Source organism: Tursiops truncatus, chromosome 20 (genome assembly GCF_011762595.2).
Source record: "Tursiops truncatus isolate mTurTru1 chromosome 20, mTurTru1.mat.Y, whole genome shotgun sequence".
NCBI lineage: Eukaryota > Metazoa > Chordata > Mammalia > Artiodactyla > Delphinidae > Tursiops > Tursiops truncatus.
In genome coordinates, this window is record NC_047053.1 from 57,188,903 (window position 1) to 57,209,572 (window position 20,670).

The 20,670-nt window shown below is 40.8% G+C and overlaps 1 protein-coding gene across 28 annotated transcripts in view; it reads right to left on the bottom strand.

Moving 5' to 3' along the window:
* The window catches only part of CEP112 (centrosomal protein 112), a 416,875-nt gene that overhangs the window by 89,770 nt on the left and 306,435 nt on the right, over positions 1 to 20,670 (bottom strand). For 26 of the 28 annotated variants that reach the window (XM_019938648.3, XM_073796991.1, XM_019938645.3 and 23 more), the window contains one exon: positions 205 to 267. The exons of the other annotated variants lie outside the window; for them this stretch is intronic. In XM_019938648.3, coding sequence (XP_019794207.2) covers positions 205 to 267 — 63 coding nt within the window. The remainder of the gene's footprint in view (positions 1 to 204; positions 268 to 20,670) is intronic. 28 annotated transcript variants of the gene reach the window in all.

The window sequence follows — 20,670 nt, forward strand, 5'->3', positions numbered from 1 at the left end:
TGTGTCGGTTCAAATGGTTCAGTATGCTGATTTTAGAAAGTTGAGACTGAAATATTAACAGCATCTGCATGCTCATCGAAAATATGACACTAATCCATAAAAAACGGAAAAGAATCACATTTAGCTCTAAAGTACAAGTGCTTTTATGGTAGGTTTCTTTCTTGTTTGTTTTGGTTTTGCTCTTTTTTTCTTTAAAGCTCTTACCTGTGAGGATTTGGCAAGCTTCTGAGTGTATTCTTTCTCGGTCTGCTTCAGCCTGCTGTTGGCCTGAAAAACACATGCAATGAACACACACACAGTGACCTGTGAGGTTGGTATCTCTCGCACACGCCTATCACCAGGCAGCTGGGATGGCTGCCAGCTGCACCGCCCTTCTGGGGCAGCCAGAAAACCACAGGGCTTGCCTTTGATCTAACGCCAACTATTCATCACTTAAAAAGCAAAAAGCAAAAGAGGAAAAAAAAAAGATCTCTCCTGCCAATTATTAGACAAACACAGACTTCTGTGGAAAGAGAAAGGGAGAAGGAGAGACAGAAATAGACCCAGCAAACGTGTGTGAAGTCAGGGAAGAGAGGAAACACAGGAGAAGGAAGAGGAAACGAGGGGAGAGGGAATCGGAGGTGGGGGAGGGAAGACGGTAAATTTAACACTCTTTCTCTTAGTTTAAAGAGAAAAGAACTAGACCCTCCTGGTGGAGGCTGATAGGAGATTTTAGACTCACTGAGCCAAGGTCTGAGCCCTACTCTGCTGACACACAAGAGCTCTTTTTTTGAAGTGACAGATACATCTAAATCAAACAATTTCTATGGCCTGGAAGTAGGGAGGCCTTCCCAGAAGAAGTCCACGTTACTTAGAACTCCACGATCTCCTTTGCCACCCGAGTTCCCATCCTTTGTGTGTGACCTGCTTTCCGTCTCCCTGGAAGCCTCAGGATCTGCACTTTATCCTCCGTGTTCGGAAATGTCGCGGTGACTTGCCCTAGCCGGGCCTTTTTTCTCATCCATTGTGCAGGCACTAAACAGGCCCTTTCAATCTGCGCTCGTGTCCTGCATTTCTAGAAAAGGCTTTGGTCATTTCTCTCTTAATTTCCTCTCTTTTTCCCCCGGTCTCTTTCTCTCTCGTCTCTCTGTCTGCCTGTCTCTGCAGCTCTGAATATTGGACCTCACAGGTTTAGCATCTTTTTCTTGTTGTTTCTATCTTCCATTACTTTGTCTTTTTGATCTTTTGTAGCAATTCTCGACTTTAAATGTTAAACTTTGTATTGGATTTTAAAGACTCCGGCTGTCCTGTTTGTAATTTCCAAGAGTTTCATTGTTGCTCTCTGAACACGCCATCACTCCCCATTTTTAACAGACGAGGAAGCTGTGCCACAGAGAGGTTAGGAGAGCTGCTCAGCGGCGCATCTAGGAAGCGATGGAGCCAGGACCCGACCCCACGTGGCAGAGCACAAGCGCTTCACCGGCTGGAACACACGGCACAGGGCGTCCCAGAGAATCCCACTTCTCCGAGGTGACTGATTTCATACACACCTATACAATGTCTATACCTACACACACACATTTAAATTTTCTTTCTGTTCTCTAGAGTGTCTGTATTTTTCTTAGTTCCTTTTATTTCTTTGCTGTACCAGCCGGTTTTGGCCTCTGTTTTTCACTTTAGAAATTGTCCTCAATTTTTGGTGATCTTTGGTGTTCTTTCTTGTTTAAAGTGTGGCCCTCTAAAACAGGCAGGCTTGGGGACAGGTGGAGTCATCACAGGGTATCACTAAGGCTCCTGGACTCTCTCATACCGGTATCTGACTGGACACCCTTCTTGGACCCTTTTGCCCAGAGCTGTGCCCCTTGGTTTACCGCCTGGCGGCAGACGTCGGGCTGCCAGGGTGTTCAGAAGGGTGCCTAGATGTTCATGATACTGATTCCTGTACAACCCCGTTTTTTTGTTTTTTTTTTTGTGGTATGTGGGCCTCTCACTGTTGTGGCCTCTCCCGTTGCAGAGCACAGGCTCCGGACGTGCAGGCTCAGTGGCCATGGCTCACGGGCCTAGCCGCTCCGCGGCATGTGGGATTTTCCCAGACCGGGGCACGAACCCGTGTCCCCTGCATCGGCAGGCGGACCCTCAACCACTTGCGCCACCAGGGAAGCCCTACAACCCCGTTTTTATTTTAACCCTGAGCTATACCTGGGTCCCCTCTCTCATTCCATCTCTCCAGGGAGCAAACCAGGGGTGGACATGGAATAAATTCAAAGGCTGAAGCCCTAATACCAGTGTGATGGTATTTGGGGTGAGGCTTCAGGAAGTGACGAGGTTGTGGGGGTGGAGCCCTCATGAATGGGATTAGCGCCTTTATAAGAAGAGGCCAGTGAGCTAGTTCTTTCTGCCGTTTGAGCCTACAGTGAGAGGATGGCCGTGTGCAACCTGGCAGAGGGCTCTTACTAGAACTGGACCACACCAGCACCCTGACCTCCAACTTCCAGCTTCCAGAACGATCAGAAATAAATTTCAGTCCTTGATAAGCCATCCAGTTTGTGGTGTTCTGTAACAGAACCCAAGCTAAGACAACAGCCGTGTGACTTATGAACTGAAGTTCACAAGCAGCTCTCTAGAGTTTATCCCATAAATCTCTTCGCATCTATAATGGCGCTGAATACACTGGGTAGTTTTGTTTTTTCCCGACTAGAGAGGGCTTGTGACTATTGCTGTTTTCTCTACTAAATCACCAGCCTCTATTCTAGCTCTATGACTAATAAAGCCACTCTCTACTACAGAATCGAGGCCACACGGGGCCTCATGAGGGTTATTTGTCTTGCTTCACATCCTGCCAATACTTTTTAATCAAAAAATGCTGTTGATAAAGTACTTGTTGCTTATTTAATAAATACTTGTAGAGCTCTTACCCGGTGGCACACACTGTTCTAAAGGCTTTAAAAATACTTACTAGAAAATATGAAAATTATAGTGTCATAAAGGTTGTTACTTTTCCCCAAAAAAGTTGGAGTCAGAGAGGCTGGTTAGTGTACGACATCCTGTGACGAAGATGCAGCTACTCTTCGAGAGTCTGAGGCTACTCAGCCCCAGAACCCCACAACCTCAGATAGAGTCTTTTACAATTAACCACCCAATTCATGCATCCATTCCAGGCAACCGGGACTAGAGCAGCGGACAAAACAGACAAAAATCTCTCCCTACCTTTATGGAACTTCTAACCTAGACAGCAATCATATAACTTATCAAAGTGATAATATTTTAGATGGTGCAAATGCTATGAAGAAGGATAAAGCAAGAAAGTGAGACGGGAAGTGAGGAATGGTAGGGGGTAGTTTACAATTTAAAAAACATATTAGTTAGGGAAAGCCTCACTGAGAGGGTGATATATGAGCAGAGACCTGCAGGAGACGAGGGAGCCATGGTGAACTCTAGGGAAAGAGCTCTCCAGACAGAAGGAGAGCCAGTGCAAAGGCCCCGAGGCAGAGGCATGCACAGTGTGTTCAAGGCACAGGGAGGATCTGTGAGAAGCATCTCCCTTGGACAAGATGAGAGAGAACGAGGGGCCAGATCCTTCATGGTGTTTGTAAGCAGCTGTAAGGAACGTGCGTTTTAATATGAGTGAAATGGAGAGTCAAGGAGGTGTTTTCAGTACAGGAGTGACATGGTTTCACATGAGTATTCATACGATCACTCTAGCTCTTGTTTCGGGCAAGAATCAGGCAAAGAAGCCAGTTGGGAATCTACCGCAAATAATCCAGACGGTGACAGAAAAGGTGGTGAGAAGTGGTCAGATTCTGAGAAAGATTTCAAAGTAGAACCAACTGGAAATGCTGCAAGATAAAAAGATGAACCAAGGATGACTGCAAGATTTTTGTCCTAAGCAACTAGAAGAGTGGGGTTGTCATTAACTTACATCAAAAAAAACTACACGTGGAACAGATTTTGGGGAAAGATCAAGAGATTGGTTTTGGACACATGAAGTTTGGAGATGCCTAATGGACACCTCGTGTTGAGGTGAACATTTGAATATGTTCAAATGTTCTGGAGTCCAGAGGAGAGGTCTAGGTTAGAAGTATAAATTCAAGTGTCACTAGTATATAAACGGCAGGTAGAACTATGCTACTGGAGGAGATCTCAAGGCACTGAGTGTGTATCCAAAACAGAAGTCTAAGAATCCTGAGCCCTGCGCCTGCAGATGTCAGGAGGCTGGAGATAGGGAGGAAAGTAAATGGAAGTAATGGCCAGAGAGAGAAGGAATCAGGAGCGTATGGGATCCTGAAGGCAAGGGAAGAGAGTGTTTCCAGGACTAGGCAACTGTGTCGGGCTCTACGGGGAGTCATGTGACATGAGCGTGTGGAGGACAGTGGTGGCCTGGACATGAGTGATTCTGGTACAGCACCAAGGAGGAAAGCTGGACCGGAGGGAGCTCAGGGTAGGAGGGGGAACTGGAGAAGACGAGACAAGTTGTCCACAGTTTTGTTACCAAAACAAAAGGAGAGAAATGGGCTGGAAGTTGCCATTTTTGGAAGTGAGTAAAGAAAGGGCTGATGATTGATTTCTTTTTTACAAGACGAGAGAGCAGCATGTGTGTAAGATGATGGGAAAGGTCTGGCCGTAGAGAAGGAAAAGACAAATGATGCCAGAGACCTACTGGTGGCATGTCCTGGAGTGAAGGAGAAGGGGTGAGTTCTAGGGCACAAGGGGACAGGGTGGCCTTTGCTGGGAGTGCAGGTCAATTATCCCTGGTACAGTGGTGGGAACTTCTCCGTGGAGCAGGAGGAAAGATTCCTCAGCGAAGCATGAGGATGGCAGAAGAGACTGTTGGGAGATTTGAGGTGTGAGGAAAGGGTATGAATAGCCATGTCAGAAGTGGGAAAGGGAAGAGGCTGAGGAATCCGGTATGAGCCCCAGGGCTCCAGGAAGTATTAGGGCCCACCCGACATTACCAGTATGAGTTTAAAGTGCGGCCAATGGGTGAGATATGAACACCTCTAGAAGCTGCCAATAGCAACATGGAGCAGAATCAACATTTTGGAGAATAATGGGAGTAACTGAAGAAATACAATGAACTTATCAACCTTCAAGGTTTTTACTATTTATTTGATTCTAAATCACAGTTGTCTGGATTTCTGAACTCTTCTTAGATGAATCTGAAAAGCTCCAGTTTAGCATGGCTGAAAACTGATAGCTCATTTCTCATGCAAAGTGTCTCTACAACAGCTTTGCATAATTTTATTCTCAGGATGGTTCTCACCGTCCGTTTTATTTCCATACATAAACTTAGGTTAGGGTTAGCTCTTTTCATCCAAATCTTATTTTTACAGCTATCATTACTACTTAGAAATACAATTTTCTTTCTTTTTTTTTTTTGCAAAATATATATTTCAATTCAAAGTGAATCGACAGTAATACACCATAAATTCTTATTTTGACACTCACCAAAATAGTCACCTGGAAAACCCGCTTTTCGTGACAAAGTACAGAAGGCTTGGTCACATTTAAATCACTGAGAACTAGAGGGAAATACTATCGCAAACCGTAATAGACATTTACCTCCATAAAAATCTTCCCAGTCCTTATTGTAATATTGCACAGTGCAACTGCTACATGGCAAACTAGTGCAGCATAGAAGTAAAAGCAAAAACGAACCAAAGAAAGAAAGCCACAAGTCTAAACCTGTTAAACAGTTAACAGTTCAAACTCAGTAATCAAATCTATGTCATTGGGTTCTTTAAAACAAATCTTCCTACACCTTGCAGTGTATGACTTAACTTTTACTTAACACAAATCAACTTTAAAATTAGTAGTAGAGATTTTTAAAATGAAAAAGTTTTGCTACTACAGTAACATATTTAAACACCCTGAAGGAAAAGAAACGAAATATCAAGATATTTGATTAAAAAATAATTTGTAAATTAAAGTAGTATGCAAATACGCAACTTGGAAGTCATGCAGTGTTTTATTTAAGAAAGCAGTAAAACCAAAGAAAACTGGTAAAAATGGTTTTAAAGACAGTACAAATTCTTTTCTCAGTATGCTAAATTTAGACTTTAGCAGGATCTTGGATCTTTTTTTATCTTCTTAAACACATGAAAAGCACGTGATTAGAAGAAATACAATTTTCAAACAATCATCTGTAGCATGACCTGAACAGATGAGAGGAAAATCATCATCTTGAAAGGAGAAAGTTGTTTTGTTTTCTTATCTCCGGCTCTTTCTCTCTGCCCCGACGTGTGCTTGGGCTGCCCTCCGCCTCCGCCAAGCACTCAGTCCCCTCTGCTGTCCTCAGGTCACTCTTCTCTGCTGAAGAGCCCAATGTGTTTGTTTCTCTATGTTATTGCCATCAAAATCTTGGCTTTAAAACCCCTACTGGAAAGGAGCAAAGCAAACAGTTTCACAAAGGTGTCGATGGTTGTTAACCATCTTAATTGCTACTGTTTCTCTGCAGGTCTTAATTCAAAAAAAGTCTCTCGGGGCTTCCCTGGTGGCGCAGTGGTTGAGAGTCCGCCTGCCGATGCAGGGGACACGGGTTCGTGCCCCGGTCCGGGAGGATCCCACATGTGGAGCGGCTGGGGCGCTGAGCCTGCGCGTCCGGAGCCTGTGCTCCGCAATGGGAGAGGCCACAACTGTGAGAGGCCCGCATAACGCAAAAAAAAAGTCTCTCCTTCCTTTTTTTTTTTTTGTTTCCTATCATTAATGGTGAAACTTCAGGCATTCATGATTTCCAGGAAGGTGATGTGGAGAGAAGAAGATTAGGAGACTCCCCTAGAATACTTATACTCAAGGCAGCCCCAGATCTTATAAAGAGAAATTTCTTTAAAATATAATAGCATACATTTCTGAATTAAATATTTGTTTTTAGGATTTAAAAGAAAGATGCTTCTCAGATTCTTGAAACACAGCATAAAGCTCAGTGCACTGTGCAGTATTTCCTGTTCAAAAGCTTTGCAGGCATTCATCTGAAGCTTCTTCAAACGCTGTGAATACAGTCATGGCCAGCCGGTGCCAGATTTTCATATATAAGTGTGTGCTACCCTGTCAACAAAAGTACTCAGAGAATTCATAACAAACACTTATATGTAATTTAATATATTTACAGAACTTTCAGACTTGACAATCTCTGCATTCTACCTTAAAATAAAAGTATAAATTTAGAGTCATAAACAAAATTCATGATTTCCATTTGGGCCATGATAGAGTAACTGGGGCCATACTTAATCGGCTGTAGTAAACAGCCAGAAAGCTGGACAAGACACAGGAAACACAGCTTTAGGATGCTGGGAAACAAGAAGCACAGGATTGCGACCCTGTGAAGGGAAGGGAAGCAAATGCGACAAGCCCTACAATCACCCCTGCTTCCGTCGCAGGGCACATTCTGGGCCTGAACACAGGGAAAGGGAACCGAAGCACAGCATGGCAGTATTGTGAGTGGAGGAAACACAGACTGGAGTTTGGGAATCTGAGGAAGCTGGAATTTGTAGGCACCGAGTCCTGGACAGGAGGAAGCCATGTAGAGAAGGAGCTTCAGAATCTACCTGGTTTCCTCTTGAGTCTGTTGCTGATACTTTGGGTACGTAAAGGGTTAAGTTCTGTAAGGCCAAGTAAACAGCGACTGGTGAGCTTTAAGATGAACAACTCCCAAAGCTCACCCAAATCTGGGAGATATTTGAGTTTTAACCAGCCAGAATGAAGAGTCATCACGGAACATACACAAAGGCCACACTTTAGTCATGGGGTTAAACTAGCCTTAGAGTAAAGAAAACCTCAAGTCAGTTCTAACAAAGTTCAAGAACAAGCTTCAGATGGGTCAGACTGGTCACCTGCAAGTACTTAATTGCTTCCTAAACAAAGCCAAATAATTTTTAAAAGAAGTCAAGAAAACCCAGCTTCCAACAATATACATTTTACAGTGTTGATCATCCAATAAAACATAACTGAACACGAGAAGAAGCAGGAATATGTGAGCCGTAAGCAGGAGAAAAATCAGTCAACAGAATTAGACCTAGAAATGATAGAGATGGTGGAATTAGTGGACAAAGATCTTAAACTACCCATTAAAAACAGACCCAAATATTTAAACAAAAAAATTGAACACAGCAAAGAGAGAGATAGAAGTATAAAAAAGAACTAAATAGCCTAGAGCACATTAATATACTATCTGAAAGGAAAACTTCACTGGTAGGATAAACAACAGATTCAGCGTTATAGAAGAAAAGACCAGCGAATATGAAGAAAAAGCATTTTAAGTATCCAAGTGATTGTCAGAGAGACAAAAGACTGGATTTAATGAATCTCTGAGACTATATCACATCATCTAACATATGTGAAATTGTATACCAGGAGGAGAAGGTTTGGGAAAATATTCGAAGACATAATGGCTGAAAATTTTCCAATATGAAGAAAACTATAAAACCACAAGTTGAAGATCAATGAAAAACAACAAAACATAAACACAAAGGAAATCACATCAGAAACATCATAATCAAATTGCAAGAACAGAAATAAAGTCTTAAAAGCAGCCAGAAAAAAAGATACATTAAAAAGATTGGAATAAGGATATTTCATCTGAAACTATGCTAGTCAGAAGATAACATAATGAACCTTTAAAGTGCTGAAGGCAAAAAAATCTGTCAATCTGAAATTGCATAATTAGTGAAAACATCATTCAAAACTGAAGATGAAATACAGATATCTTCAAACAAAAATCTGAGAGAATTTGTTACTAGCAGACATGCACTACATAAAAGGTTAAAGGCAGTTGCTCAGGCAGATGGAAGATGATGCTAAATGGAAACCTGGATCAACTCAAAGGGATAAAGGGCACTGGACATAGAAAATACGTGTGTCAATATAAATTGTTCTTTTTCTCATTTAAAATTTCTTTTTAAGACAATTTACTGTTAAAGCAAAAATAATAAAAGTATATTGTGGAGCTTACGATATAGGTAGAAACAGGTATAGGGAAATGGAAGTATACTGTTATTAAGATACTTACATTTTATGTAAACTGGTATAATAGTATGTGAAGGCAGATGTAACAAAGTACATATAAAAAATGAAGAGGTAGGGCTTCCCTGGTGGCGCAGTGGTTGAGAGTCTGCCTGCCGATGCAGGGGACATGGGTTCGAGCCCCGGTCTGGGAAGATCCCACATGCCGCGGAGCGGCTGGGCCCGTGAGCCATGGCCACTAAGCCTGCGCGTCTGGAGCCTGTGCTCCACAACGGGAGAGGCCACAACAGTGAGAGGCCTACCTACCGGAAAAAAAAAAAAAAAAGAGGTATATCTAATATGCCAATAGTAGAAATACAAATGGCAAAATAATAGATTGAAACCCAACAACATCAATAATCACATTAACTATTATAAATGGTTTAAAAACTCCATCTAGGGGCTTCCCTGGTGGCGCAGTGGTTGCGAGTCCGTCTGCCGATGCAGGGGACACGGGTTCGTACCCCGGTCTGGGAAGATCCCACATGCCGCGGAGCGGCTGGGCCCGTGAGCCATGGCCGCTGAGCCTGCGCGTCCGGAGCCTGTGCTCCGCAACGGGAGAGGCCACAACAGTGAGAGGCCCGCGTACCGCAAAAAAAAACAAAACAAAACAAAACAAAACAAAACAAAAAAAACAAAAAAAAAAAACTCCATCTAAATCACAGAGATTGTTGGACTGGATTTAAAAGAAGGTGTAAAAAAAAAAAAAAGGTGTAACTACATGGTAATTTCAAGATAAACACTTTAAATATTTTAAAATGTTAAAATTAAAAGGATGAAGAAAGATGTACCACACAAACAGCAATTACAAGAAAAGTAGAGTAGCATAGCTAATATCAAAGTAGATCTGAGAACAAAGGAGCTTAGCAGAAAATAAGAAGGATATTTCATAATGATAAAAAATTTAATTCATAAATATAATATAAAAATCCTAATGTGTTTGTACCTAATTTCAAGAGCTTCAAAATACATAAGGCAAAGACTGACAGAACTGAAAGGAGAAATAGGCAAATCTACAAATTACAGTTGAGGGTATTTCAACCCTCTTCTCTCAGGAGTTGATAGAAAAAGTAGATAGAAAATTGGTGAGGATATAAATGATCTGAAAAAGGCTGTCAAACAACTTGACCATTAATTAAGAAAGACCATATTCTAGACCATACAACAAATTTCAATAATTTTATTTAGTTATAATTATATAACTAAATTATAAATCCGTAATAGAAATGTATCTGATGTCCCTAAAATGTTTGGAAAATAAACAATATAATCTAATTTTTATGAGTCAAATGAGAAATCACAAGGGAACTTAGAAAATATTTTGAAATTAATGAAAATGGAAGCATAGTATTTGTGGAATGGTAGTCAGTGCCTAGTGGAAATGTTTAGCTTTGAATTATTTTATTAGCAAAGAAAGAAATTCTCAAATGAATGATAAAAGTTTCCCCTGAAGAAGCTTGAAAAAGAATAGCAAATTAAAGAGAAAGTAAACAGAGGAAAGAAAATACTAAAAATAAGAGTGAAAAACAATGAAACAGAAAAACAAAAGAGAAAATCAATGAAACCAAAAGCTGGTTCTTTGAGAAGACATCAATAAAATCAATAAACCTCTAGACAGACTGATCAGAAACAGAAGAAAGAAGGTATAAATTACCAATATCAGGAATGAGAGAAAGGGGACATCACTATCAGATCCTACAGACATTAACAGAGCAATAAAGAAATACTGTAAACATATCGTCAAGTTTTCTTCTAATTTAGACAAAAATGCATAAATCTCTTAAATGATACAAATCACCAAAAGTAACTCAAGAAGAAATAGAAAATTCAAAGGGTCCTATATCCCTATATGTGTTAAAACACACACACACACACACACACACAAAACCCTACTTACCTATATTCAGGCCCATCTGGCTTTACTAGTGAACTCTATTAAACACCTAAGGAATAAATAATATCAACTCCACATAAACTCTTCCAGAAAACAGAAGGCATAAATTACACCAGGACAACTGGTTAAAGGAGCAAAATGTTCCTTCACCAAAACATGGATTCTACCTCTCACCACAATCAAAAGACTTACACCATCAGTTCTCCCCAGTCTCCCTCTTCTCAGGTCACCAATATTTTCTCCTACATCGACTTGTTACCATGTGATTATAAATAGGCTAGTTTTTCACACACACACACACACACACACACACACCCCAACAGCCCTCCCCAAAATCCTGGTATATCCCTGTGATGATTTCACAAACATTTACTTGAAACACCTCCTCTGTGTTGGGCACAGGATGCTCACCATGTGACCCAGCAATTCCACTTCTGGGTGTAGGCCCGGAAAACCCAAAACCACTAATTCAAAAAGATACATGCATCTCAGTGTTCACAGTAGCACTATTTACAATAGCCAAGATATGGAAGTAACCGAAGTGTCCATCAACAGATGAATTTGGATAAAAAAGATGTGGTACATATAGACAATGGAATATTACTCAGCCATAAAAAAGAATAAAATAATGCCATCTGCAGCAACATGGATGGACTTGGAGGGCATTATGCTAAGTGAAGTAAGTCAGACAGAGAAAGACAAATACTGTAATGATATCACTCATATGTGGAATATAAAAATACAACAAACTAGTGAATATAACAAAAAAGAAGCAGACTCACAGATATAGAGAACAAACTAGTGGTTACCAGTGGGGAAGGGGGCAAAATAGGGGTGGGGGTTAAGAGGTACAAACTATTATGTATAAAATAAGCTATAATGATAAATTGTACAACACTGGGAATATAGTCAATATTTTATAATAACTATAAATGGACTATAACCTTTAAAAATTGTGAACCACTATATTGTACACCTGTAACTCATAAAATATTGCACATCAACTATACTTCAATTAAAAAATAAAGAAAATGATTTAATGAAGTTGGGGAGGAGACAGATATGTGAGTAAATAAAATACAGCATAAGCATCATGAGAGAGCTATGCACAGTGTGTTATTAGAGAAAAGCTACCTGAGATACTTCACATCAGAGAAGGCTTTTGTAAGGAGACAAATATTAAAGGATGATGATGGCAATGATGATGATGATGGTGGTGTTGATGGTGATGATGGTGGTGATGGTGATGGTGATGATGATGGTGATGGTGATGATGATGGTGATGATGATCATGATGGTGATGATGGTGGTGGTGATGGTGATGATGATGGTGATGATAATGGTGATGGTGGTGATGATTATGGTGATGGTGGTGATGATGGTGATGGTGGTGATGATGATGGTGATGATGATGGTGATGATGATGGTGATGGTGTTTCTGATGGTGGTGATGGTGGTGATGGTGATAGTGATGATGATGATGGTGGTGATGGTGATGATGGTGGTGATGACGGTGGTGATGATGGTGATGATGGTGGTAGTGATGATGATGGTGATGGTGATGATGATGATGGTGTTGATGGTGATGATGGTGATGATGATGGTGGTGGTGATGATGGTGATGGTGATGATCATGATGGTGATGATGGTGGTGGTGATGATGGTGGTGGTGGTGATGGTGATGATGGTGGTAGTGATGATGATGGTGATGATGGTGATGGTGATGATGATGGTGATGTTGATGGTGATGGTGATGATGATGATCATGATGATGATGGTGTTGATGGTGATGGTGATGATGATGATGGTGATGATGCTGGTGATGCTGGTGAGGATGATGATGGTGATGGTGATGATGGTGATGGTGGTGATGGTGATGGTGGTGGTGATGATGGTGATGGTGGTGGTGGTGATGATGATGATGGTGATGATGATGGTGATGATGATAGCAACAACAAGTTAACTAGTATTTATTTTGTTCCTACTCTACTGTTAAATGCCTTACCCAAATTAACAGATCTAACCCTTCAAAACCTCTGTGAAGTAAGCACGATTATTATCCTCATTTATAGAAAGAGAAACTGAGAGATGAAAGGGTAAAAAAAAACTTGCTCAAGGTTACCAGCTGGGAATGAATAGGAATCAACTAACTGAAAAAGAAAGAGAAGAAAATTCCAGGTGATAGTGGTAACAGGTACAAAATGGGTTTCCAACATGGCATATCTGAGGCACCGTGCTTTCTTTTCTTCCTACCCAGCCATATTTCCTGAAAAGATAATCTCTACCCTCTGCCTCCATTTTCATTTAATCATTAATTAAGAAGTATATACTTGCTTAATGTACAAAAACAGACAGATATATATTTCCTGTAATCTATCATCCAAAGTAACAATGTTGACATTTTAATGGTTTTTATGTGCTATATATTTGCATGTACCAGGATATTTCTGAAGTCTTTTTTCCCCCTATAATTTTCTTCCCATAATATCCAGCTCATCCTTTTTAGGGAGTGGTCGATGATAAATCTTAACATAAGATGATTTTTTTGTAAGGTTTTAACCTGAAGACTTTTTTTTGCTTTTTAAAAAATTCCTAATTTCATATTGGAGCACAGTTGATTTACAATGTTGTGTTAGTTTCAGGTGTACAGCAAAGTGATTCAGTTATACATATACATGTATCTATTCTTTTTCAGATTCTTTTCCCATATAGGTTATTACAGAATATTGAGTAGAGTTCCCTGTGCTATATATCTTGTGCTACCGAACAACACAAGATGATTTTCCTTTTTTAAATTGAAATATAGTTGACATACAATGCTTTGTTAGTTTCAGGTGTACCAAAGAATGATCTGACAACTGCATGCACTATGAAATGATCAGCATGATAAATCTAATAACCATCTGTCTCCATACAGACTCCAGTCTCGGCCCGCACAGCATGGCCGAGGGAACTGAGGGGGACAGAGCCAGGCAAGTGAGACACGCGGGAGGCTGCCCCCCCAGCAAACCCGGCCAGCATCAGGGCAGCTCCGTACGCTGGGAACGGGGGCAAAAGCACTGGGATCGGCTTTGCCTCTTTGCATTATACAGGCAACGTTTTCCCATGTAATTAATATTTCAAAATATAATTTTTAAAAGCTTAATACTGGATTATATGAGCTGAGAATCAAAAATGCTCCACAAATGTAGGAAAAGACGTTCTGCAGCCACGTCGCAAGGAGTCATCCGAACCGGTTTTAAACCTGTGATCTCACTTCGGTGAACGCAGTTTTGCAAGCCAACCAGGAGGTGCCAACCCCTCACTCCTGGCAGCCGGCAGCCAGAGGCAGACCCACCCCAACAAGCACGGCTGCGAGGCTCGGCCAGGCAGCACGTCTCACGTAGGGCTCTGGAAGTCCCCACCCCAGCCCAGAGCTCTCCGCCCGAGCCCCCTAGCAGGTCAGCAGTCTGCTGTGCTCGGAGGCTGTGCCTGACCGGCAAAGCTGTCCCTTATGATAATAAGCAATAAATTCAGCTTTCTCTTTTTATTTCAGATACTGAAAGGATACAGCATGACTTATCGAACCATACTCCTCTATTACTGGATATTGAGATTGTTTATAATACCTTATCATTATAAGTAACCCTTCCACCTAAGGTGTCCCCTTGGCAACATCAAAATCCAACATCTCTGCAATTCTGTACACTTTGGGGGTAGGAGCTGTGCTACCGTCGTTTATCCTCCCCCCCCCGCCCCCCCCCAGCCCGCCCCACACCAAGGCCAAAGTCAAGTGCCTTTTAAAGAGCAGATGCTCAGTAACGGTTTGGTGATTGAAATTCTCCTCCTCACAGAGATTCTTAATCCACAGTCTACGGACAGGCTTTACGAGTCCATGGACACCCCTAACATTTTATGCAAAGTTTTAGGTTTACTGTATTCTTCTGGAAGAGGATCTAAATATTTCAACAGGTTTTCAAAGGAGTACGTGACCCAGAGAAGACTGAACGCCTCTGTCCCTGCGGCCTCACCACGTTTACCATGGAACCAATTCTGCCTCTCCATGGGTTTAAACCACTGCTTTTCCTTTAGTTTGTTGGCCTCTGATGTCTCCTCCGCTTTACCCAGTTCAGTTCTTTCTCAGTCTCACGCCAACAATGTTTTCCTGACTTGCCTCGCTGCCTCTGCTTCTAACCTACCCTGAACCCCTGCGGAAGAATCCTGCTTCCAAAGTCTGACCCCTTGGCCCGGTCCTCAAGGCCCTCAGTGATGCGGAGCCCACATCTCTCTCCTGCTTCAACACCCCAAGCACTAACTTCACCCTGTTAGGGTAGCTCCTCAAAGACAGGAATCTTTGTCTGTTCTATTAACTGATATATCCCAAGACCGACACATAATACGACCAATAACTGTTGAAGGAGTGAATCAACATTTTCTAATATGGACTAATGGGGTTTTCCAGGCTAGTTTGCTGCTTTGTAGCCTCCATCTCTCTGCAAGCATAGCGTTCTTCTCTAAGCCTACCCATGTACACACACAGACCAATTCAGATGCTGACGTTTTCTTTGCTCACATCCTTTAGAACTGATTCGGTTTCCTTCCTTCTGTACGTACAGGCCTCACTCCTGGTAATCTGCATGGCTGTACTGTAGTCTTTTGAAAATAAGTCTTATCTTTCCCAGTGGATTATGAACAGAGTTTGTGGCTCTGGCATTATTGCTGTGCCCTTAGTAGTTTCCTGGAAAATACTGTTTAATGAGTTAATGAAGAAAAGAGTGTATATGGTTTGAAATGGCAAGATTTTTGACAACTTTTGAAGAAAAAGATCGCTTTCTATTTCTTCATCTCCACTCAGCATATGACAGGTAAGGTGGAGGAGAGGCAGAGTGAGAAGTTTCATGAGTATTTTTAAAATGTGGTTTACCATACTTTATTATCTCTTCTAAGAGGAGATAAAAGACATCTTGCAGCAGAATGGAAATTGAGCATAAATGTTTAGGAGAGAAAGCATCCATACTCTTTCTTGTCTTCATAAATGTAACTTATTTTACATGCCACAGACATTTTAAGACATTTTAAGATAATTCAAATATTACAAGAAAGTTGATTATAAAAATAACTTTTTAAAGGTATAATTTAATATCAATTCAAAGTATTACTTTTCTAACATTGCAGTTATAGTGATAACTTTTTCCAAACATCATATTAAATGACACAATTTTCCTTACTTAAAAACATGAAAGCTAAGTGAGAGATAATATGTAATTATGTCTTGCAGGCTATTATGCTTGTTCAAACAGAATATCCATGTTTTTAAGGAACTATCTTTACTTTCACTTCTACAACCTTCAATTTTCAGACTGGCCTAAAAAAATCAATGTAGTTAATTTAAAAATTACATTAAAAATTAATATAATTAATTAAAAATTAATGTAATGTACATTTTCTATTTGTTGTTCATTTAATGAAATACTCATATTGCTTTGCCATTCATTGGACACAGTGTTCATTGAACTGAACATTGAAAAAGGTTTAATCCATCCACGACATGATCACACTAATTCTCTCAATCACATGATAATCTCCAAGGTCAACTACTTAATGGAGGATTAGTGGGGAGATGGTCATTTCCAAGACTTCTGATGATCACATTTCTAATTTCAAAGTCTCTTTTTGAAACAACTAATTGGGACAGGAAATGAATGAACATTCGTCAAATCCATTCTATGTGCCAGGTGAGAATACCCACATGAATAAGAGAAAGTCCCTGCTGCTGCATCCTAGAACATCTGAATCTCACTTTGAGTCAAGGTTAAGGTCTCAGTTTGATACAATCATTACAAGAAACGGTACTTAAAGACTCCTTTTTCTTTTCCATCATTATGTACAAATCCTAACTAGAGAAAATGGCGAACTAGTCTAAATTGCAAAACACTCACAAACGTCATATTTAGTGATTCTTCAATTTTAAGTCACTTCTAGAAAATTGATTGAGTCATTTTCTACGGCTGCTTTACCCAGAACAATAATCTAATAAATAGAACCCCAAGTGTTTTGGTTTCTGTCGCTGCCTATTGTTTTGTAAGAATCCATGGAGAAGCTACATCCTCTATTATAGAAGGAAGAAACTGGACACTCTTGGAAAAGGGCTGTGACATCATTATCAATATCACTATTGATTATCTGCTCTGTAACTATTGGTGGATCCATTCTCAGAAAGAATGCCCAGATTCCTGAATTTGGCCCTATTTCTGAATATGCCAAATTAGTATTGGTTACGTCCTCTGTACAGACTTAGTAACTGTGGTCTGCTGTGAACTAAAATAATGTGCATTTAATGACCACTAAACCTAAAGAATAACATGGGGCAGCTGGTTGTCTGCCCTCGCTGTAACTCACCGGGGCGAATTTTCTCACCACTGCAACATATATCCTTACGTGGCCTTAACACCCATAAATGATCACGTAAGATTTACATGAACTTCCTTCCCACTACTGAATAAGAAAGCAAACTGTGAAATAAGCTTATGGAAATAGTTAAAGAATTAAGATCTAATCATGTTTCAAAAGCTCACCCTTAGAGAAGCTCTCTGAAGCAGAGGCCACAGAAACTGAAACTCATGTATTACTTGGGCGGAAATACAAACTTTAGGAGAACGAAGGAGAAAAAAAAAACCTTTACTTTGCTCTAGGGAAGAAGCAACTATTCTCTGATGTGCAAAGAAGAATTTATCATCAAAGACCAAATGTAAATGGGGCCAATTAACTTTTTTAAGGTTTTCTACCTCCTATAATATTTTTATGTCTTTGCTACTCTTATGCTTCATACCAAAATCTAATGTTGCACGACTTGACAAATGTTAAAGGAAAATGACTACTGTATTTAACAAATTTCAACATACATAACACATATTTTAAATATGCTTAGTATATTTATATATGAGTGGCACATTTGTTGGTACGGTATTTTTAGGAAGCAGATAGAAGATGTATTTCTTTTTTTTTTTAGAAGATGTATTTCAAATACGTGACTTCAGACATCAGAAAACGTGGGCACCGTCCAATGATCAAATGATGTTAATTGAATTATTGGTCAAGTAATAAATTACTTCAAATAAGCTTTGAATCTAGGAGTTAGATGTCCTGATTTGGCACTCATAAATCCCATTAATATTTTACTTACTTTGGAAATTTTTCTGCATTTTTGGCTCACTTGTATACAAAGAAATGTAATGAATATTAATTGGGAAGTTTATAAAATAATGTATTTATAGGAAGCAGCTATGTTAGGTTTGTTGGCAGTTCGATATAAAGCGGCAATCTCAATACTTAACGAGAGCTTTAGCTCCTTTCCTGGATGATCTGGACGTTCGAGAGGTGCTGAAAGGACATTCTTGAGATCTAGCCGTTAGACCTTCCTTATTAAAAAAGGCCTAGAGCATACGTAGTTTCCTAGGGTCATCTGTACCGAGAGAACTCCCATACCACTTCATTGAAAACTAACATCCGAAACATCTGACAACGAGTATGCTGCCCCGTCCCCCATTCAGTCTGCACACAGAAGGTCTTCAGTGAGTTTTGTTGCTGCGCAGGTGAATTTCCCATCACCCAGATCCTCAGAGCTGCTCCAACCATGCTTTTCATCAACCCAAGATGCTTTGATTGACTAGTCCAACAACCGTTACCAAATGGAGCATGGTGGTTACGAGCACGAGCTTTGAAGTTAAACCAACCTCGGCAGTGTGACCACAGGCAAATTAGCTAACTTTCTTGGGAATTACTTTATAATGTGCAGATAAGGTGGACAGTAAAGATTAAACTGGACTGAGGTTTAGCCATGTAGGAATGGGGCGGGGCGCTCAAGATGGCAAGGGATCAGAGAGCGCTGAGTAAGCACTGGCAGGAGGATAAGGCCCGGTTCTTTATGCGGGAGGGAGCAGGAAAAACAAAAGGCGAGGCAAGAGCGATCAAAAGCAGAGCTTGGTAGACGCAGATCCTGAAGGTGAACTAGCTGAGTGAGGTTCCGGTCTAAGGCACGGGTGCATTGTTTGATGGATAAAGTGGAAGCAAGACAGAACTTACTTTACTAAAGCTGAGCTTATGAAACTGTAAGGCCAGGTATTAGAGAAGTCAGCTATCAAAACCAGTCTTTTATAGCCAATTCTCGTTACTCTTTCTTTCTCGTTCTCCCACTTGAAGTCCATAAAAATAACAATTTGCTTCACTGAAGAAGCAACCTCCTTCCTGACGTGTCCCCAAGACTGGGGTGCTCGGCTGCTTTTGCCACTGCTAGTAATATTTATTTGTCGATGTTTATAACTGACACATACAGGACATATGTATGCTTATGAAACACGATAAAGAACCCTCTTAAAACGACCATACAGCTTAATATCCAGCATTGCAAGTGCCGGCGCTTCCTTCCCCACGGCATCCCCTGACTCTCCTGAGGATTAGCGCTCTCTTGAATTTTATTTATTGCCTGGCTTAAAAAATAGTACACGTGTAAGTGCCTCTAACGTATTATTTGGTTTTACGATTTTCAGCTTTATAAATCCATGTGAATTGTGCTCCATGTAATTTCCTGAACTGTGCGGTTTCTCACACAGCACTGTTTCTAAGACTTATTCACGATGTTTCATTTGAAGCTGTATTTCGTCCATTTTCGCGGCTTTAGTATATCCCACTGTGTGAACATTCCAAAGTCATGCACTCATCTGTTAACGGGCATTGGAACTTTGCAAGTTTCTTCCTCCATGAGCTAGGCTGCTACGGACATTCCAGTACACGTCTTCTGGTGTGTATTTGTGAATTTCTACGGTGTATGCTAGTGAGTTGAACTGATGGTTGATAAATCGAATGTTCAACTTTACAGGATAATGCCACCAACATTTTGTATTCTCACCGCAGTATATGCATCCTTTCTGTTCCACACTTTCCACCACACTTTGCATTGTCAATTTCCTATTTTTCACAACAGCTTTAATAAGGTATAATTCGCATTTCATAAAGTTCACACTTTAATCTGCACAAGTCACTGTTTTCTAGTATATTCACAGAGCTATATATCTATCACCGCTACCAAATTCCAGGACACTTTTTTTTTTTTTTTTTTTTTTTTTTTGGGTACGCGGGCCTCTCACTGTTGTGGCCTCTCCCGTTGCGGAGCACAGGCTCCGGACGCGCAGGCTCAGCGGCCGTGGCTCACGGGCCCAGCCGCTCCGCGGCATGTGGGATCTTCCCGGACCGGGGCACGAACCCGTGTCCCCTGCATCAGGCAGGCGGACTCTCAACCACTGCGCCACCAGGGAAGCCCCAGGACACTTTTATCACGTCAAAAAGAAACCCCACACCCACTCGTGGTCACATCCCATTTTCTCCTCCCCCAAAGCCACTGGCAACCACTCATTTTCTTGCTGTGTCTGTGGATTTTCCTCTTCTGGACATTTCACATGAACAGAGTCATACAACGGAGGCCTTTTGTGTCTGACTTCTTTCCCTTAGCACGTTTCCAAGGCCCACCTATGTTGCGGCATGCATCAGTACTTCATTCCTTTCCACGGTCAAATAATATTCCCTTGTGTGGATATACCACACTTGCTTATCTATTTGTCGGCTGATGAACATCTGAGTTGCTTCTATTTTTTGGCTCTTATAAAATGACACTGCTGTAAACATTCTTGTAAAAGTTTTGTTTGGGAAATATGTTTTCAGTTTTCATGGATAAATACCTAGGAGTGGGATTGCTAGGTCATGTGGTAACTCTATATTAACCTTTCTGAGGAATTGCTAAACGATTTTCCAAAGTGGCTGCACCATTTTTC